This window comes from Diprion similis, chromosome 8 (assembly GCF_021155765.1).
Source record: "Diprion similis isolate iyDipSimi1 chromosome 8, iyDipSimi1.1, whole genome shotgun sequence".
In the NCBI taxonomy this organism is placed as follows: Eukaryota; Metazoa; Arthropoda; class Insecta; order Hymenoptera; family Diprionidae; genus Diprion; species Diprion similis.
In genome coordinates this window covers 24,871,046-24,891,872 of record NC_060112.1, presented here as the reverse complement: position 1 = coordinate 24,891,872, position 20,827 = coordinate 24,871,046, and the positions used below count along the sequence as shown (strand labels likewise).

General features: G+C 36.7%; 1 protein-coding gene across 1 annotated transcript; it reads left to right on the top strand.

Annotated features, from left to right (window-relative positions):
* The first annotated feature begins 10,952 nt into the window (after positions 1-10,952).
* On the top strand, positions 10,953-20,229 carry LOC124409759. Its single transcript, XM_046887588.1, has 6 exons — positions 10,953-11,246; positions 12,154-12,359; positions 15,163-15,298; positions 16,834-16,967; positions 19,230-19,533; positions 19,973-20,229. Exons 1-6 carry the CDS (start codon positions 11,168-11,170, stop codon positions 20,047-20,049), a joined length of 936 nt encoding a protein of 311 aa, XP_046743544.1. The 5' UTR covers positions 10,953-11,167; the 3' UTR covers positions 20,050-20,229.
* The last annotated feature ends 598 nt before the right edge of the window (positions 20,230-20,827 follow it).

Here is a 20,827-nt window from a genome sequence, read left to right as displayed (position 1 = left end):
AAGTAAACACAAAATATTAGCTGTAAACACTTGCACGTGTGTGTGTGTGTCCGTGTGTCCGTGTGTCCGTGTGTAACACACGCGAGTAGCTGTTTATAGAGTTGGATCTCGACGAGAAGTACCCAGCGTCTCCTCCTCTCCGCCATGCCCATGCCATGCTATGCCTTCTGCGTTATACCTCCATACGACTGTTATACATTGGTGTACGTACAATACAGGAACTTCTGAATGGGTTTTAAATAAATAAAACCGGCGTAAAAGCTGGGGGTTGGATAGTAGGTATAGGTGCAGGGTGGGTATATAACGCGCTGGTTATATACACGAGATCCGGGTAAACTCTCCCGCGTATACCGAAACATTCCAGATGTTTAGATAGGCATAAAACAGACAGCATTGCCAACCACCCCCGCCCCTGCCCATGTGCACTCATGATCGTCCCGCCAAGTCGACGTAAACTATCCGCCATCAGGGTGTTGCGTTCGTGTGTATATATGTATACAGATGTGTAGCTAATACTAAAAAGCCTCCCCCTCATCACCGTTTAGAAACACGCGGAGGCACATCTACCGTTTGTAAAAATACACAGGCGTATATATATGTATATGTATGTATATACATAAATGCGTATGCGTGTGTGCACGCAGGTATAACTGTACAAGTTGTGTATATATATAACTCGCGCTATAAGGTCGCGCCTTTTGCCCCTGATGCAGGCAAAATATACACAGAGTGCAGCGAGGGAGGAAAGTTGATTATACGTCAGGTATAAAGTTAAATTTAATAGTTACAGCCCGAATTTATGGTAGTAAGATGCTATTCTCGTTGCACTTAGGATGGTGCATATATGTATACATATATAGGTACACGAATGATTTAGCCTCGATTCGATCGATCGTATATTGCTCACAATCAGTTCTTCGATTACACGGAACGATAAGAACTGACGAATGTGAGATCTCTCGATTTTTATTTTTTTTTTCTTTATTTCTGTTTTGATCGGTGAGAAATAACGACGATGAAGAAGAAGATGAAGCAGAATTAACGCGAGTGAAAAATAGGAGAAAATAAAGAATGGTCCTGCAACTGGAGAAAGAGGACCGAGGAGAAAAGAAGACAGGAAGAAAGGAAAAACTCTCTCGCGGTGTGTAAGGAATAAAAAAAATCAAGACGAAGTCTCTCCTCTCTTTGTCAACTATTTCCATTACTGGGGCGTATAAATTGAAGGTCCCAATTACTTTGCCCCCGCCCCCGTTCCTTCGTCCGTCGACCACCTCCACGACCCCGGCTCAAATTCATCCTTTGAACGTGAATTTGCTCCGGCATCCTGAACACCAACGTCTTACATATATATATATATATATATACACATATAGTATCTGTATACCAGTTTGTAAGAAGACTTTCTATTGTTCCTTAGAACCGGGTCAACCGATTAGATTAATTTAGAACGTGTGTGCGATGTAGAGACTCTGTCTCTGATCTCCCAGCCTTCCTATCTTTACCTACAGTTCCTATCCCCCACCGCACTGATACTCTCACTTCAGGGTTTCAGTTTATTTACCCATTCGCTCCGGACGCCGCCCACATACTTCAACACCTTCAAATATACGACACTCGCTTCGTAAAATTTCATTTTATTATTCTGCTCGCTGCTCGCTTGGAAAATACAAGAAAGTTTTGATTAATTGACGTTTTGTCAAAATTCACCGCACCTTGAATCTGCGATCGAAAACTAATTTGCAAATTTCTTATTACACACACATCGAAAACCAAAGGGAAAAAAAAAAAGTAAGAAAATTTGTCGAGATGCAGCCGGTTCATCGATGAATGGTACAAAACTTGGCCAACAGATGTCACTGGCGCTCGACGTTCCCGTGGCAAAAGAAATTTCATACTTTGTCACGTTTAGAGTATGAAAAAAACTTTTGATTCGATATATATATATATATATATATAAACTTTCCATCAAGTTGGAATAGTTTTTTAATGAAGAATATGCAATTTGCTATCGAATGATCAATAAATTGAACAGTTGTTCTTCACTTAATAAAGTGAACTCGAATTTTGGACGCGTCTGTCGTCGCGTTTTGTTTCCAAAGAACAAAAAAATAATAGAGAAAATTTAAAATATCGACATACTTCTGAAGTACGAACCTTTCCATATCTCACAAAGAGAGAGAATGAAATTTTGTTTTAGTTTTTCTTGAAATTTTTTTCCACCGAAAGAAACGTGACGCGACGGTGGGATGCAGAAGATGCGAGTTTCTCTCGCGAGTCTGTAAAATTGCGATGAAATATTTGAAGAGTAGGCTGCAGATATGCGCTGAAAGAAGATACAAAGTCGGCGAGCCGACAGCACAATGCCACATAGATATATCGCTCAGTAACATGTGTATCTTGGGACGTGAAATAAGTAAAGAGATAGATACTGCAGGCTCTCAAAGTACGCGCTGCGTGAAGGCAAACATTTTCCCCTCCTTAATCTTCTGTTGTTGTTGTTGTTGTTGCTGCTGCACGCGGTTTGTTGTTCTGTAATTCGAACAAAAGGAAGTAAGGAAGGAAGGAAGGAAGGGGGTTGGCGGATTGTGTGTCTTCGATTTTCCGACCTCTCAAAATCGACTTTGCGAAATCGCCTCGAGGCCTCTTCTTCATCACTCGTGTATCCAATGACTAATGAGAAACGCCCGTTCCTTTGATCGTTTGCCCGCCATCACCGTCGGCAGGGTGTATCCTGCAAGTATACTATACACCTAACTACCATTCGCAAGCTGCATTATTATTCCTCGAACATCATTACATTATATACATATAGGTATATAGGACTTAGCTTTTAAGGTTTCATGAAGGAAAAAATTATTTCCATCTAACGCACACGCGATGTTACCACCTTTTTCTTTACTTTTCTTTTCTTTTTTTTTTTTATTCTTTATACGATATTCGTGTGGCGTTAGTTTTACAAAGAAAATAAGGAGACGAATTTATTATCGCTCGTTTCTTACACCCCCTTCATCCCTTCATACTTCTTTTTTCTTTCGCACTAGCGCGATTAAACATTCATCAATTAACGATAAGCTATTTTTCAGACAGGTTAAATGCAGACAATCAACGTTTTTAAGTTCTCTCCCGACGAAACGTCTCTTGAATATTTAATTGTTCATCGGTTTGGACGTATTAATTAATATTTAAAACTGAAGCGAATTACCGGGTTTCGTTTCTTTGGGGTCGTTCCACCGCGAGCTAATCTCATCAAATTTTTCCTTGTTGCGTTAAGTTTTAATTTTTTATTCCGTTTATCTCCTTTGTTTTTGTTTTTTTCTTTTCCTTTTTTTTTCTCGAGCTTCTAATACAGAAAGCTTACAATCTCGTCAACTTTTTCTCGCTCTTTTTCGTACTAGTCTCGATTGCTTTGCACCTGCACAATTATCTGTAACACCGTGTCGTTGCTCAAAAAATGGATTTCGGGTTTCTGTCAACTATGCACTTAGGGTTTTAAGTGGTTAACAAAATTCTTGCGAGACCTTCGCCGTATCCTCTACGGCTTTGAGATAATCTACAGTCGTAGATCTTACGGTTTTTCTTGGAAGTGAACGGCAGCGCTCACGAAATTCTTTGCGAGTCTTAGCTCTAGGTATGTATAATGCATATCGGCACAGGTGGAGATATTTCGTGTCATGTGCACAGACGGTAGGTATGCGGTTTTTTCTCTCTTATAGTTCATCCATGAGTCACGTGTCCCCAGGAATTCTGTATTTCTTGCGAACAACATTCATTCGAATCATCCCGAGACAAGCTTGCGTGGCAAAAAAGCAATACGCTGAGTACCTAAAAACGGCCTTTTGTCACTTTGAATTCTATTCCATTTCAAAGCTAGCCAATATCGTTCTGCAAGAAAAACACATGTAAGTAAACTTTTTTGAAAATTTTTGAATGGATCAGGATCGATAGTCGACTATCCAATTTCGATTTCATACGATTGCGTGAGAAAGAATAATCGAGTCGGTCGATTATTCGATTTTGAAAAAATAATCGATCTAATCGAAAATCGATTATTTTTGGTCATTTTTTTCACCTAACTTGATGTTGTTTGAATGTTTCACAAGTATAACAGGTACTCATTATTTTTTTTAACAAATATATCGGTCTCTTCACAGTGCAACACTTCTTGGCTATTGAGGAGAATCCATGGATAGATGAAATTCTTCGAGTAGCATTTCAAGCAGACGAGTGAAGTACAGTTGAAGCAGTTTTCAAATGATCGCAAAACGTCGCTTCGCCTTGTTGGAGGTAGTTACGCGACCGTTTCTCTGATTGGCGAACTGAACTCTCGTTCCGGTAACTCAAACACCATTACCTATAATACTGGTCCTAAGTTCTCGAGGAAGAAAAAGAAGAAGTTGAATAATAATAATGACAACGATAATGATAAAAATAAGAAAATGTACTCAGTCGACGTTACAGGAAACTTCACCACCACGCCTGAATCACTCTGTACAAACACGGGCAGCCGTCCATTGCTTGTCTAACATGAGATGATCCAGTTGGCGAATGTGCGATCTCCGCTGCAATCAAACGTCGTCATCACACGGGGATGACGGGAGGAGGAGAAGTCAGCAAACACGGAGTGCGGAGGGTGCAGAGAATTGCATCTACAGATGCAAGCAGGGTGCAGCCTGCAAGGAAAATTCGCACCGAGCGGTGAATCTCAACAAGTCTCTTGAAGCTTGGTGGTAAAAGGATTTCCTACCGCCATGCGCCACCGACTCAATTAACAATATCGTGGTACCGTAAGCCAGTCGGTTATGTAGGACACTGCACCATTATCTGCGCGCTTTTGATTCGCTTGCTTTTCAAAAAAAATTTCGTTGCTATTGTTTGTATTTAAAAATTCTACGAAATGGATATTGTTATGATACTAGGTGCAGCTCAAATTTTATCCCAATTGCAGAAAGAACATTTGACTTAAGTGACCATTCATTGTAATTATAATTGTCGATAATAATTTTCTGGTTGTTACTAATGTTTTGTCAGTGTTTTGAAGTGGATTTAAATAAGTATTAGGGAAATACCGAACTTGATATTAGGAATGCAGTAATTTGTTAAGCACTGACTGAACTGACGAATAAAAAGTGTAGATTTTTAAGTGTACAACTTTTAACAGTACCACGAATAGAAATTTATCTCTGACTGAGTCTCTAATGATCTAAGGTTGTTTTTGGCAATCTTCAGTAAGGGTCTGTCCCCATAAAGATCTTCCTGTTTAGGAGGGTGGATTGCGGGTTTTCCGGGGTGCAGATTACGGCACCGCAGCAGAGTTTGAGGAATTAATTGGGGCTCCAATATGTACATGGCTTACTACACTACCGTTGATGAAGGGGAACCGGGAATCACAGGGTGCATTATAGACGGGCCGAATTAAGATTTGACATGAAAAAATGTTACATATCGTTTCTATTTTCGATTAATTAAACAGAAGTTGATGAAAATACAGTAGACTTAAAACTACAACAATATGATAGCATTTTTTTTTTTTTTTTCTTAAAGAAAAACACAAGATACGTCCATAATTATTCCGTGTTTCTTTGCGCCAGTCAAATATAAAAAATTATTGTTTCCATCACCTGCTTCGAAAGTTCAATTTTTAAAACGTGCGTAAAATTTCACATTTCTAAACAGTGCGGTAAAACAACGTGGGCGCATGCGTGCAACTGAAGTGCTTAATTTTAAACAGCAGAGCTTACTTCGGCGCAAGCGCACTTTCTAATACTCAACTTTACGCACCGCGTCATTGAGCGTCGGTTGCCTAACCTTAATTTGATCCACTGTCAATGGCATCTTCGTTGCTTCTCAAATCGCACTTTCCTTCACAGGTATTGGAGAAAATATCCGACGATATCTGATTCAGGCGATTGCAGCGTTCGTCATGGCTCGAACTGCGAACTTTGTTGCATGGATGAATTATGGGGCAGGACTTCTTTTATGGAGGGAATTATGGCACGCTTAAACTTTTTAGATTTATTTATTACGATATAACAAGAAGTAGAAACAAATACAATTAGCATAGCGTCTATTTTAGCTGTTTATTGATGGCGTATCGTTTACACGAGATATATGTATACAAACCTACGAAGAAAGCCATAGAATACAAACAACTATCTAGAGGGTCAACTCAGTCTCAAGTCTATCTTTATAGTTAGCCTCTCTCTCATTGGATTATAATATTTCCAACAAACTTCACACTCGTCGGAAATGGCCGACTTTCCGCACTAGTAACGCGATAAACGATATTACATTTCTGAAAAAAACCCAGAAAAATACTACCATGATGTTTCCGTGTTACCCTGCTTCAGCCACATGCAAAATAAGATTCTTTTTTTCTAACGCAGAGACTCGGTTCATCCTCGCGCTCCTTTCTTTCAAGGGCGCGGAGGAAGGAGTCCTGCGGCGTTCCGAGCCCTCGACGCCGTACGTGCAGCGTCCTTACACATCCTTATCGCGCACGCGTCCCCTTCGTCGCCCCGGCAGCTATTTATTAGTAGTGCAAGCTGCGAAGATCGATCGAAATGGTCGCTTGACTCACTCCACACACCGCCTATTATGTTCAGGGCATGTGTATGTACGTCGGTGCTCTCTGCCCGTTTCTTCCTCGCCTGCTCTGCAGGCTGCCTTCAATTTCAATGGGCTTCTTGGTGTGCGCCTCGCTGATCCAGCCCTACGTGCGTATGTGGAGATCCCTTAGCCTCTTTTCTCACCCGCTTTTCATCCCCAAGGCCGTCAGATTTTTTACCGCAACACTTCGCTGCTCCAACTTTATTATACGTTTCACCGGTTTTGGTTACTATATTAATATGAAAAATTTCAATACGCCAAACAAATATGTTTAGTAGAAGCCTTGGTATCGGCAATATTAATTATTTAATCTGCACAGTGAATAGTTTTATGTCAAAAAAATGTTTGCACCTCTTACAATGATATTCAAAATTTATTCTAACGTCACACATTTCACAATTCTCTACAGTAACGATGATCGCTCAGGGTGTCGATCGAACCGGAAACTCATGAAATTTTTGGGCGCTGAAAAACTAGGAGAAATTCTAAAATTGATGAGATTCAGAAACACGTCTGATAGTGATTAGTTGTTTGACGAAAGCATGTTATTAAAAATTCCTTCCCGACAAGCCCGGCTCCTTAACACTCCACCCCCACCCCTTAATTCTATCTCGGATATATTATCGGCTGAATCAGCGTCTCTGTTTTCGGTACAGGTATCCCAACATGAAAAATTACACAAGAAAATTAGACCCTGTACATGATGTGTTACACCTTGGCGCAAACATGTTTTTGTTTGGAATCGATTATTTATGGTATGCTATGCTAGCCTGTATTCATCCACCTGTTTATACATAAGTTAAACACAGTAATAATTCGTGTGAATTGATTTACTCCATACATCACAAGTAATTTTTTTTCATCTCCTAACACAGTTATAATTTTTTACAACTTGATACAACTTTGGCACTAGTGTAGACTCGAAAAAGTGGCATGTGCAGAAAAAAAGGAAATATAAAAGTGGATCGACGGAAATGGAAAAAAAGTATAATAAAAAATTAGCAGTAACGACTTTTCTCCTCTCGCTGCCACCCATGTCTATATTGCTATATAGCTTCAACGTATTATTATACACATACATTCTTTATCCCGGGAACTTGTCCGTATTTAGGGGTTATAGGGTCTCGTATAGCAGCTATTAAATATACGTGTTATCGACGGGCTGTTAATCCCGTTAATAGATATATAGGTCCATATTTACAGATATATACCCTTATATATACAATATACATACTCAGATAAAATGGCTACGAGCGTGAAATAAAAGTAAAAATTTATATGGAAAAGTCGATCGAGTTTTCAAAAGCACGGGGCACGATTATAAAAATTCTTTGAAATTAAACTTCTGTAATAATATTTTCCGAAGACTGCGGAAAAAGTGCAGTTAGAGGATGTCTACATAACCTTGAAGACGTGCAAATCCTGGAAAAAGCCTTGAAAACTTGGAAATAGCCTGGAATTTCAATCTTAACCTTGAATTTTTCCCGTTTTGTTATTTTTTAAGAAAATTTGGGTTGTCAAATCGAATACAGATCTGTAAATATGTGAAAAACCAGTAGGAGAAAAAAAGGAAAAAAAAAACATGAAAACCATGCATTTTACGGTAAAGAAGTTTCTCACTTTGTTTTACCCCTTGTAAAATATTTCTCTGTTTTACCTGCAAGTGCCACACATCGTAAATACTGGCAATGCAATGCAAGCATATCAGTTTTGAAAAATCAATCGTAATTCGGGAATTAGGGAAATGAAACTACATTATTTAAGGATTCTAATCAGTTCTGTTATGAGATACGAGTATGAATACTCGAGACGCCAAAAATAGTAAAATAAAAAATAAAAAAAATATTCAGAAACAAAAAATTTTTAACACGAAAATTCTTCAATTTCTCCTTGATAATCAATACCTAAATTCAGTTTCTCGGATATTATGGAATGACCTAAAATTTTTATGAAAAAATGACCTGTTGAGTAATCGTGGAAAAAGCCTTGAATTTTGAAAAAGAAACTCTACAGACACTTTGAGTTGGATATAAAAATGACTAAATGAGTCAATAAAATTGCGACTCGGTTATTCTTGCAGGTTCGAATCGAGCCCCTTGTAAAGCCACTTTCCCGGAAACAATTTCTGCACAGAGAAATATACAGGTAGAGTCTTAAGTACCTGAAAGCGGACGTTATACACCGCGCGAGTAGATTAAGTTTTACGGATGCGGATGTATATATGGGTATGCATTGTATAGGTATACATACACGGAGCTTAAACCTATATTGTGTACCAAAAGCACCGCAAGGAGCGAACAACAACGTGGGTGTAGGTCCATACATATATACATACATACGTACGTTGGACCTTCGCGAGACTCCGCGGAAAGCTTCTCGGGAAATTGTTGGGTCTGCCAGTGTAGGCGTGTATATATCTATAAGGCATACCAAGTAAAATCGACGATAAAGCTTAATCCTGACTATAATCTATTATATCAGGATCTCATCCGTCTGTATTAATCCACTTTCATAGATTCTTTTGGTATCTTTTCTCTTATTTATTCGTGAGTCTATTTTCTTTAAATTCAAATTTTTGTGATTCGTTTTTTTTTTTTTGATAATTGTTTCATAAACACTGAAAATCGATTGGAAAGAAGAAGAAGAAAAAAAATTTAAAAAAGAAGAAAATGAATTTCGAAATCGTATGTATACGATTGAAAATTAGATCATTTATATACGGGTTTCTGGGGATTGTATGAAAATGATAGTGTTAACCGAACCGGGCATGAAAAATTGAAAAATTCAATCAAGCAAACAGAAGAGTGAAAAAAGGGAGGAAATATTGGTGCCAATTTTAACGAGAGCAGAGGGTGAGGGTCAAAATACAATGGAAGCTTCGCAATAACGAATTTTTGGATACTGCGAATTTCGTGGAATTTCGATATGCATAGTAAGTCGAAATACAAAGAGATGTCAAGTCGTAAATTGTTAACAATATAGAATCTGAAATACGCAGAACAAATGTTTATTTAAGTAAATATGTTTCGAGAGCGAAAATATAGAATCCGTGAGAATAAATGCATAAATGTATATCAGAATATTATTATATTAAATGTCGCAATATATGTATTTAATATGTAAAATAATCGTTGTAATAAATTTATAAGAGAAGAAACATAAAAATTCTGTAAAAAAAAAAAGATTTTTGTCTCATTAAAAATTCAATTTCAAGACTCTTCGACTATCTGATTTTTCTACCTTTGTCCCTTGCTCCATAGAAAAAAAAAACAAAAAAATATATAAAAACCCCGATAATTCTACATTTCAAAAATCTGTGAATGAAATTTTCACGTTTTTGAAAAAAAAAATAAAAAAAATATCGATATCCAGAATTCAACCCGTCTAGTAAACTAAAAAAATTCCTTCATTCTACACAGCAACTTTTTGTACAAATCCGCAAATTCTTTCAACCAAAATTACAAATTTCGGAAAAAAAATCAACGTCAAATCTCGTTCCTTTCCAACGTAAACACGTCCGTTCCACTTTTCGAATCTCAAGCTGCACCCTACAAGTGCAGTCGCTGTCACAGTCGCGTGAAAAAACGGCGTATGCAGAAATCGTCAATTCCGTGGTTCCGGGGTTCCGGGATTGGCGGGGAACGCCGCCCGAAGGGGGGAGGGGGACTCCCAAAACGGGGCTGGTGGGGCGACGAAAGCTCGGGCTTCCCTGGCGGGCGCGGGGGCAGAAAGTGCGCAAGCTTCGACCCGGGCCGGACCTGCGCGTTGCCGAGCAATTCGGGGCTTTCTTTGCCCGACGCGATCGTTGACGGGAATGTCCAGCGGCGCAGGAGCCGCTTCGACCCCCCACCCCCGCCTCGTCCTCCGCCGTCAGCGACGTCGGCCGACGGAACGTCGCGCAGCATTGCCCAACGTCGTCGATGGAGTTTGAGGGCCAGTGCCGCAGTACCTGGGGGACGACGGGATCCGTCGGCGTTTTACCGCAGCGTTGAAACCGCGTTGTTTATTCACCCCGCCGCGAAACGAGCCGGTTTTTTATGGGTTTTTTTTCTCTCTCACGCCCCGTGAGACGATTGATCTTGATCGGTATCGATCCGTCGATTTTGTAGAGATCGATATGCCGCCCGTTAGATTTTTGATCTACGGCTTTCGCTGTTTGGCTAAAAAATAAAAAGAATGAAAGATAATGTATAAAAAAGACAGACAATAATAATAAGAAAAACGTGCAAATCTGATTGTGAAAGGAATTATAGAGATTTTTCTTCAACGATTAATAAATCGAATTTATGAAATAAATAAATTAACAAACTATATGTTGTATTGTAATGGTGGTTGATTTTGAGATTTAATTATGAACATCAGTTATTCTGCAGACTCCAATCGATGCGACGCGGGTGGTGTTTTTATTTTTTCTTTAGGTGAAATGTGTCCTGGGATGGGTTTTGTCGGGGTCAGGATGCCGATGATTGCTCACCTTGGGATTCGATTTTACTGATATATGATATATGATATATGATATATAGATAGACAACGTCATTTAAGGGATATTATATCTTCGAGTATGATGTCAGCCCGGTTTACTTGCCTCGCTTACGTCACTCTGATCCTCGTTACGCTTCTCCTGATCCTCGTAGCGCCAGGTTAATGCTCTTTTTGTACACACCTTTTTACCTCTTCGACGTATGTTCTCGTTCTTTTTTCTCTCTTCTTTGTCAATCGCGGAATTTTTAAACCTCGGTGATCAATTGTCTGAGAGTAAAAATTGGGCGTAAGAATTTCGAAGAATTTCGAAGAAACCTAATCTACCAACGTCAATAGTCAAGACCTAATTGCTGTCTGGAAATTATTTTTACATTATCTCTTCGATGTCAGAATTAACTTGCTTTTTTATTATAATTTTTTTTCCGCCTCAGCCACGAGCTGATCAATAATTTTTCGAAACTCGTTGCGGAAAGATGGCAGTCTTTTAACCGGATGTGAAGTAATTATCAGGGATTGTCCAAAGTTTTGTGTCAGTGATTTTCAATCTCATCACAATCAGTTACCGGCAAAAACAAATGGTGATGAAAAATATGTGGGAAGTTATGTATATAAACCAATGAGAAAAATTAATTCCTTGAAGATGATCCGTCAAAAATTCTGAGAATTAGTCTCGTCATAAATCGTTTCGTAAAGATCGGTAAAATACTTTTTTCCCAAACTTTGAAGTGCAGAATTGAATATCGCGCTTTATGTTTTCAGAACGAAGATATAGTTAAAGTATTTCATCGAACCGCGATGAAAAATTGATAAGTTAATCCGCTCGAGCCGCGATTTGGCTTCCCGATTATCGGCCGCGACGAATCGGTGTTTTCTAATCCGCGAAAAGGCGATGTACCATAAATAGACGGGCGAATTTCGTTGTGTTCTAATCGTGCGATTATCGTTATTGGATTAAAGCGTCGAATAGAAGACGAGATTTATTTCTTGCCAATTTTTCACTTCACTTCCGGCTTGATCCGGGTCAAGGATACTCAGGCTTTGGATAACTTTCCACGTTTGTTGCAGAAATCCGAGCGCTCAGGATGACGGAGTTGCAGATACCAGAGCACGTGGTTTTCAATCAGACCGTCACTCTTCAGTGCAATTTTAATCTCGACCAGGAATTTTTATACTCCGTAAAATGGTACAAGGATGGCAACGAGTTTTACCGATACGTACCAGGCGTGACTCCGCCTGTCCAGGTCTTCGAGCTTTCCGGCGTCTCCGTCGACGTGAGTTCGCATTTGCGATTTTCATTTTGTATTTTGTCGACGGAAATGTCAGGGTAGTTGACAAGGGTCCATGGGAAACGTGGAACTGTCAGGGGTTTTTTAATTTGACCACAAGAAAAAACTGAAAATATCAGTTTTCGATCATTGGAATTAAAAGTGATTTTTTTTTTTTTTAGGTTAAAAGTTTCATTTTTATCATCGAAAAAGCAAATCGGTTTGAACTTATTTTTTGGACAGTAGATATATTTTTCTTCAATTCGAACTTAATTTCAACAGAATATAGAGTTGATAAGCTAAATGGTTTAGGTTTTAGTAGATTCTTTAATTAGAAAGTGGAAAAATTTCAGGGAAAACTAGGATTTAGATCCTGGAAAATTTTTGCTTCAAAATTTTTGGTCACCCTGGTCAAGATTCTGGAAATTTATAACCAAATAACGATTCATTAACAATGATTTGGAAATTTTGGAACATCGAAAGTTCTAATTTTGTTTTTCATTATAACCTCAAATATCGGAATCAGGATTTATGCGCAGTTTTGAGGTTCTAATGAGTTATTTGTTGCTCTGGATTTCCCCAATTCAAAAAGGTCTTATCTAGGCCTGTAAAAGCTCGAAATTTTCTTGAGGTCCAAGGTCCAAGAAAATTTCCCCACCCAATAAATTTGAATAGCGAATAAACGGGAACAAAACGCGATATTTCTACCCGATGACAGAAATTATTCTGAGTGAATTCGAACAACAGATGAACTTTGAGATATCGCGACAATAAACTCGAGAAAATCTACAATGTAATTATAGATAGAAGGTTCGAAATAATTGAACTCTGGTATTTTTGATCCGGTTTAATTGATTTATGTAATTCAGTTTCATTTTTTTATTTCAAATTAATTTTTTTAATTCAGATAAATTTGTTTCATTCATTTTAATTCATGATTTACAATTTTTTTTTTCTTAGGTAGCTCTTAATAATTCACTCTAATAACTATTGATAATGAAACAAAAATTGTATTGATTTTTTTTTTTGATCTTCTGTCAGTTAAAATTGATTATTTTTTTCATTCAATTTTTTTTCTTACTTTCAACAAATAATTCTGGTACGAATCCAAACTAATTCAAATGAACTTGACTTAATTTTCTATAATTCAATTATTTCTCAATTAATTCTCATTATTTCAGTCGATTCTCATTAATCGAGCCATTTTCAATGAATTCGGTTTTTCTTATTAATTCAGTAATTTTTAGCATTAATTCATAAACGTATTGACACATCAATTCAGCGATTTATTTTCCTCTCGATATCTTATGAACCATAATAAAATAACGAAAAAGGTATTGATTTTTGACTTATCAATTTATTCCTTGTATAAATTATATATAATTTCACGAATATCATTGCTTTATGTTATTAAAAATTCTTCTCATTAAAACGAAAAAAAATTTTTCCTCCCGCTATGCGCTAGTGAATCGTTACATCTATACATTATATGTCATTTTGTATGTATATATATATATATATATATATATACATATAAATAAGTTATACGTACGGCTATAATGTGCACATGCACGTAACGTCCATTGCACATGCAACCGTGCAGCGTGCATTCATTCAATTTGATAGAAAAAGCTGAACTAATCGCTCCGCATCGTTCATTTCCGGTCTACATGCGTTAACCCGCATCAATTACAGCGCTCCGCAACCTGCGGCGTTTTTCTTTCTCTTTTTCGTTTTACTTTTCTTTGTCTAAATTTTGTTCCACAACCATTACAATACTTTACATCGTCTATTGTTGAACGCATTTCAGGTAGATGATAAAAAAAAAAAAATGCTGAACGAATGTATGAAGAATGCAAAAATTGCAGAGTGGCGATGTGAAGTGTACTATTGATACAAAAAAAAAAAATTTTAAACAAAGAAGAAAAAAATACTTGCGCAGATTTTTTCAATCATAAATATAAGTAACGTCGTATTTATCGATTATACGATAATTATTTTAACTGATTAATTGCAGGCTACATATAGTGGGTCTATTTTCCTGAAAGTACCTTTTTTTTATCTTTCCCTGCAAGCACTCTAAAACTCAAGGTTTCCTCCTAAAACCACCCTGTTTTTGCCAGTTATTTACTTTTTTGTCATAAACTATAATGGACTGAAAAAATCAATTTCATGCTCGGGAGCAATTCTTATACTTCCAAATTACCACAGGAATACAAAAAAAAAATACATTGAATCTCAAAACTTCCTTGTATTTTACAAAACCCTCATTTTTACAGTTTAATTGTAATGTAATAAATAATCGCTCACCCGAAATTACGTTTAGTTGAAAATAGAAATATTATACTTAAGCATCAAATTTATTTTTGCAGCCCATTCTAGTTTACGATGAAAAAATAATTTCTCAAAATGCATCAAAAATTTCAGAGTTCAAATTTCAATCGCCACCCGGCACGTGTTTATATTATTTAAAAAAATCTTCGTATTTACAGAGGTCTTTTTCTTCTCTAATACAAATATTTTTCCAAATCGCCTATAATAACGGACATCCTAGTGTCTATCTAATTTTGCTCTATTTGGTCTGTACCTACTATAAAAAAATATTAGAATAACCCCTCAAATCTTTCCTAAAATTACCTGACTTGAGCACTGCGAAGCTTATAATTGTATGCGAAATATATTTGCTGTATAAAAAATGGTGAACATTTTTTTTCAAATCGTAAATATTAATAACACTGTAAACGTCGTATTTGTGGAATTATGTATTACGTGTCAAATTATAATATATATTTTCGATAATTTTTGCCAGATCGCAAACTCTACGGAAAAATCGCTCGTTTTACGCAACGTCGATTTGTCGAGCACTGGACGATATCGCTGCGAAGTTTCCGCCGAAGCCCCGTCCTTTCAAACTGTATCAGATCACGCGGACATGGTGGTAGTCGGTGAGTGCAATAATAAGCGATTTGCACATAACACATTTACATATACCGGGTGTCCCAGATTTACCCCTTCTAAAATCTGAAAAACTGATTTTTCTGAGAATTTGAAAATCCAGTATGGCTATATCGATTCCGCCCTATTAAATGATGACATTAACGACCTCCGGTGCAGACCGGAAATACGTTTTTTAAACCGGAAGTCCATTTTTAGAATTTTCTAGTATTGAATATATAGCTATATTGGGATTGATGGGTGGTCTGGGACACCCGGTATATATACATACATATGTCGAATTTCCAATCTTGGGCATTTTTCCTCTCTCTTTTTATCGCATTACAAAGAGCGAAAAATAAAAGAGACAAAAAATTCGTATAACATTTGTCAAATTGGCTTAGGTGTCTTTACGATTTACGATGGGGGGGGGGGGGGGGGGGGGCTCGAACAGCCTGCAGTGATATTTTTTGAAGAACTGTTACGCTGCCGGTGTGTTAGAAATGAATTTTTCAATAAGGCAATTTTATTACACCAGTTTTACTGCATCGTGACCCCGTCTATTTTCCCTTTGTAAATGAAAGTAAGGGGAGGAAGACGAGGATCACGGGAAATAAAAGTCTTCTCTCGTATAATTCATACCAGATTAAATTTTTCCGATTAGAAACTATTCACATCATACGTATGATAGTAATATATGCGCATTTTATATGCATACTTCCGTATGTAGGTACAGTAATGTTCATTTATACGTTCTCAGTGGCTAACTATTTTTTTTTTTTTTTTTTGTTTAATTATTCTTCTATGAAACCAAAACTGGAACGAGTTTCCTTTCTAATCAAATTTTATGTGCCAACGACTATAGCGACGTAAGTGACAGGAAAAACAAATGATACGTTGATCATAGACACGGTAAATTTATGTATAAAGGAAACTCGATTCAATTTTAATTCCAAAAAAAAAAAAAAAAAAATACCGAGTCAAGGGGAATCTATCGATGAAAATTACAGTTAACCTTCTGGCTAATTTGTTTTCGGTCCGAAATAAAATGCAGCTTCGATTCTATGCGATTTTTGTGACAATGTATTCCATTTTCTCACGTCGTCAGCTGCATCGCCGGTAATTGTCACATAATTCGTTTACTACGACATCAACTGGATAAATTTCACACATTTCATCGATCGTTCGTTATATTGAAAATGGCGTATTCTTTTTTGTTAATCAGTTTTACATTAATTTATCCAGCGAAGAAAAAAAAATTCGTCAACAAATTTAATTTGATAAAAATAATTTTCAAAATTGCGATTATCAGCTGTTGAAATATAATCAAACTGATTATTATCTACCTCTGACGATACGCATATTTTTTATAATGTCCAGCTTTATTTCTGTCAATCGTCATTCCATTTCGTGGGAAAATTATTATCGCCCGTAATTCAAACTCACGGATTTACTATTTGCTGGACTTGATACCGTTCTCTTTGTTCTGTTTCCTTTTTTCATCTTTGTTTTTTCCCACATCCGTTTTGCACGGACAATTGAACAGTTCTGCCGAGTAAAGGACCCCACATATCCGGAGGTCGTTCACGTTATCAGGTTGGGGACACCGTCAGGCTGAACTGCACTTCTGCCCCATCGAAACCTGCCGCCATGCTGACTTGGTTCATAAACGGAGAACCCGTAAGTTCCCTTCCAATTCTCATATAAATATACATATAGAAATATTCTATGAGTTGCTGCACCTGATGCCTGAGATAATCCATTACTGCAATATGGAAGTGACTCGCATGAAGGGTTTCGCAATTTTTGTAAAGGAATTAGTCCGTGTTCGAAAAATCGTTTTTTTTCTAACAATTTTATACCTTATCTTCGGGAATCTCAAGTGAAAAATATCTTCTTTTAATCGCAAAACTGCGCTTAAGTCCCAATTCCGACGTTACAGGTCTTACCGAAAAAGAAAATTGGGACTTATTTGTCCCTGAAAAGCTTCAGTTGCAATATATTCTTAGTTTAGTTTTTTTCGGAATTCCGTAGATTTGAAGTTCTACTGAACGTGATTGTGTGTGATGAGGATCTCTACGTTGAATTTCGCTTCAGAATTCTTGAAGACTTCGCAGCTCTCTTGAGTTAAATTAAGATGTTAGGACCCGAAGGGTGAATTGATCTTGAGACCTAAATTCAAACCGGCGCGTCTGAACTACAAAGAAATAGAAGGTTTATTAATTGGGGTTCAAACGAGTTCTTAAACTTTGACTATATAGACATAATTTCGTTATTCTATGGCGTAAGTAATCGCGCATCGAGCACAATCGTAAACAAGTAATGCGACTATGAACGAGATGCGCCTTGAATAATCGTGTAGGCATAATAGTGCCTAAAACCGAGCAACACCTGCTGCGAATGAAGTTCGCTAAGTGTTATACGCAAATTCGATATAATAACGATTATCGCTTTTCCGTATCCACGCGTTAACCCAGATGGAAGGAACCGTTTGCCTCATGATTGAGGGGTGGACGAATGGATGGAAAAGGGGGATAACGTCGTGAAAAATACAGTTTTCAGCCATCGAACAAGGGGAACAGCGAGTTGAAATGATTTCAAATTGTTTTCGAAATCGATGTAATCCTGCAGGACTTTTTTTGGAGCGATATATGTTCAAGCTGATAAATTGTTTAGATTAATCGTCGGGGGATTTGATTTGACAATAGAAATGTTGTAAAAAAAAAGGATATTTGCACAATGAGTTTCATGTATACACGTTTTCCAAGTAGATGTATAATCCATGTCGGCACTATTTTTTTCCACAAAAATTCTTTTAACCGTATTTTATTGTCAAATTGTATATAAAATAAGAACTAGAACTCTGGGTTTCTAGAAAGTAATTTGCTACATGCAAAGAAATAATTTTTAATTCAAATTCACTCAACTTTATGAAAGCCAACATGTTTTCAATTAATCGTAAGCCTTGTTTGTCCTCATGAAATTTTTCCTTGTGTAATCATAAAATGATGAATCATTTATTTAAATTGAGAAAATTATCTCTGATTCGGAGAAATCAATTGTTTGCCGGCTACGAAAAAATTTTTAAATTTAGTCGACTAGAAAGAAGTTTATTTAAAACAATCAGCATTTATTAAAGTCAAGTGAATATTTTGTGAGTTTGACTCATTATTACGAATGAAATCAACTAAATACTTCTTTATATCATAGTTGTAAGTAAACAATTAAACCTCAGTCATCAAAGTAAAGTTTAGTTGAAAGCGGTCCGTTGCATTAAATCAAAGAAAAGCAAGATTCATACATTTTTTTCTCATTGTATATATAATATAATTTGAGAAGAGTGAAGAACACATTTATAATATTCACCTCGTTGTTTCGTTTTCCGTTTTCTTTTTCGGCCCGTTTTTCCATGATAAGAAATATTTTTTCCAAAACCTGCTTGAAAAGTTTCATTTCCGAAGTCTGTGAAACGTGCGTAAAATTCCCTATTTCCGAAAAATGCACTAAAACAACGTGAGCGCATGCGCACTTTCGAATAACTTAATTTCACGCACCGAGTCACCGTGAGTAAGTTACCTAACCTCAATTTGACTCGGTGTCACTTTCCTTCAAAGGTATTGGATGCGGTGATATCTAACGATACTGAAATTAGTAACGTTAACGTACGGAAACGTTGAATCAAAAATTGGCTATTTCGCAACTTCGGAATAATTGAACAAGTTGAATTTGCAAAATCTCAATTTGATAATACTTTATTGACCATTTGCTAATTTAATCCTAAATTTACAAAAACAACGACTCTTTGTAAATTTTATGCGTCATTACAATAACGTTTTTTTGTCGATAGCAGCACGTGTATCCGTGCGAATGCAGCCAACTTCGCGCTCATCAGAAATCACTTACTTTTCGCACTAGTAATAACAGAATTCATTATTCCCGCAGGCGGACGCGAAATATTTGAAAGGTCCTCCTCACATCACGGGTGTCGACGACAGAGGATTGGAAACGGCGATGTTGGGTCTCCAGTTTCACGTAACACCGAAACACCTGAAGCGTGGTGACATGAACCTCAAGTGTCTGGCCACAATCGCGACGGTATACTTGCAGAGCAAGGAGGAAAGCGTTAAGGGCGTCGGCGTACCTGCACCAGGATATTCTGACCCCGATGATCGCAACAACGCCCTAAAAGCCCCCGAAAGTAGGGAAACTCGGGCGCAGAGTCACACCCGCAACGATCTCGCCCACGGTGAGTGCCTTTCTTTCTTTCTTTTTTCTTTCTTTTTTTATTTCTAACCTTTCCCCGAATATTTATGGGGAGGGAAAAAACATAAGCAGTTGCAGGTCGGTAGACAAAAACGGTGTTCCCCGTAAAGATAATCCTACGTAACACATTCTTTGCAGAAATTTTTTTGTCTCACCCTGCACAGTTTTTTTTTTCCCCTCTCTTCAAATTTCTCAACCTTAGGAGTAGGTACCTGATTATAATAATTATACAAAAATAAAAAATGATGATCGAATTAATAATTATCGTGATAGAAAATTGTGTTTTTTTTTTAAATTTTTTTGTTCTCTTATACTTATTCGTATATACTTTGATCAGGGATGTATTTTTATCTATTTTTTCTTCTTCTTCTTCTTCTTCTTCTTCTTCTTTTACTCATGATTTTCTATTTGTAAATGTCTAGGTTCCAGCGGTGAATTCGTTCCGGATTGGTTGTCATTTCTATTGCCAGCATTAGCGGCGATTTTTTTAACACGATAATATTTACCGCTGCACGTACTTCCGTTATACGTACAACATCGTGCCGGATATCTATATAATACATATAGATATTATATGTATCATAATAAATACATGTCAAAGTGAATCACAAATAATCGTTAATAAATAAATTACGTAAGTATAATCTATAAATGCAGATACACATTTATATATATATATATATATATATATATATATATATTTAAATATAGGTAGACCATTATTTAATATAATGTATAGATATATCAAAATGATAAATACATACTTTTAACCGTGTATATATATATATACACACACAGAAATATAAACTTCGATGCGATCCTCTCACGAAGGTTCGCGGACCTATTTTAAGCCTGTAAAAAAACAAAGTTCGAAGCTTGGAACTTCTGTATTTATATTATATATACAAATTCATGTATATGTAATATAACTATATATTACGTATATATATATATTATGTTTATACGTGCATCATACATACCTATTGATATGAATACGATATTCTGCAATAAGCTCAAAAAAAAAAGAAAAAAAAAAGTAATAAGAGAACGACTACAGAGTCACACACACACAAACACTTGAATACGAATACCTAATCAGCTTGAAATTTCGCCCGAGGCTTTACAATTTTCTATAGGATATTAGGAATCTCCGAATGCAATCATAATAAGAATAATAACAGTAATAATAAACATGTATTTAATAAGATTTTAACATATACGTATATTATATATAGATGTAAAATATAGTTCAATATTTTGTACATAAATTTGTATAA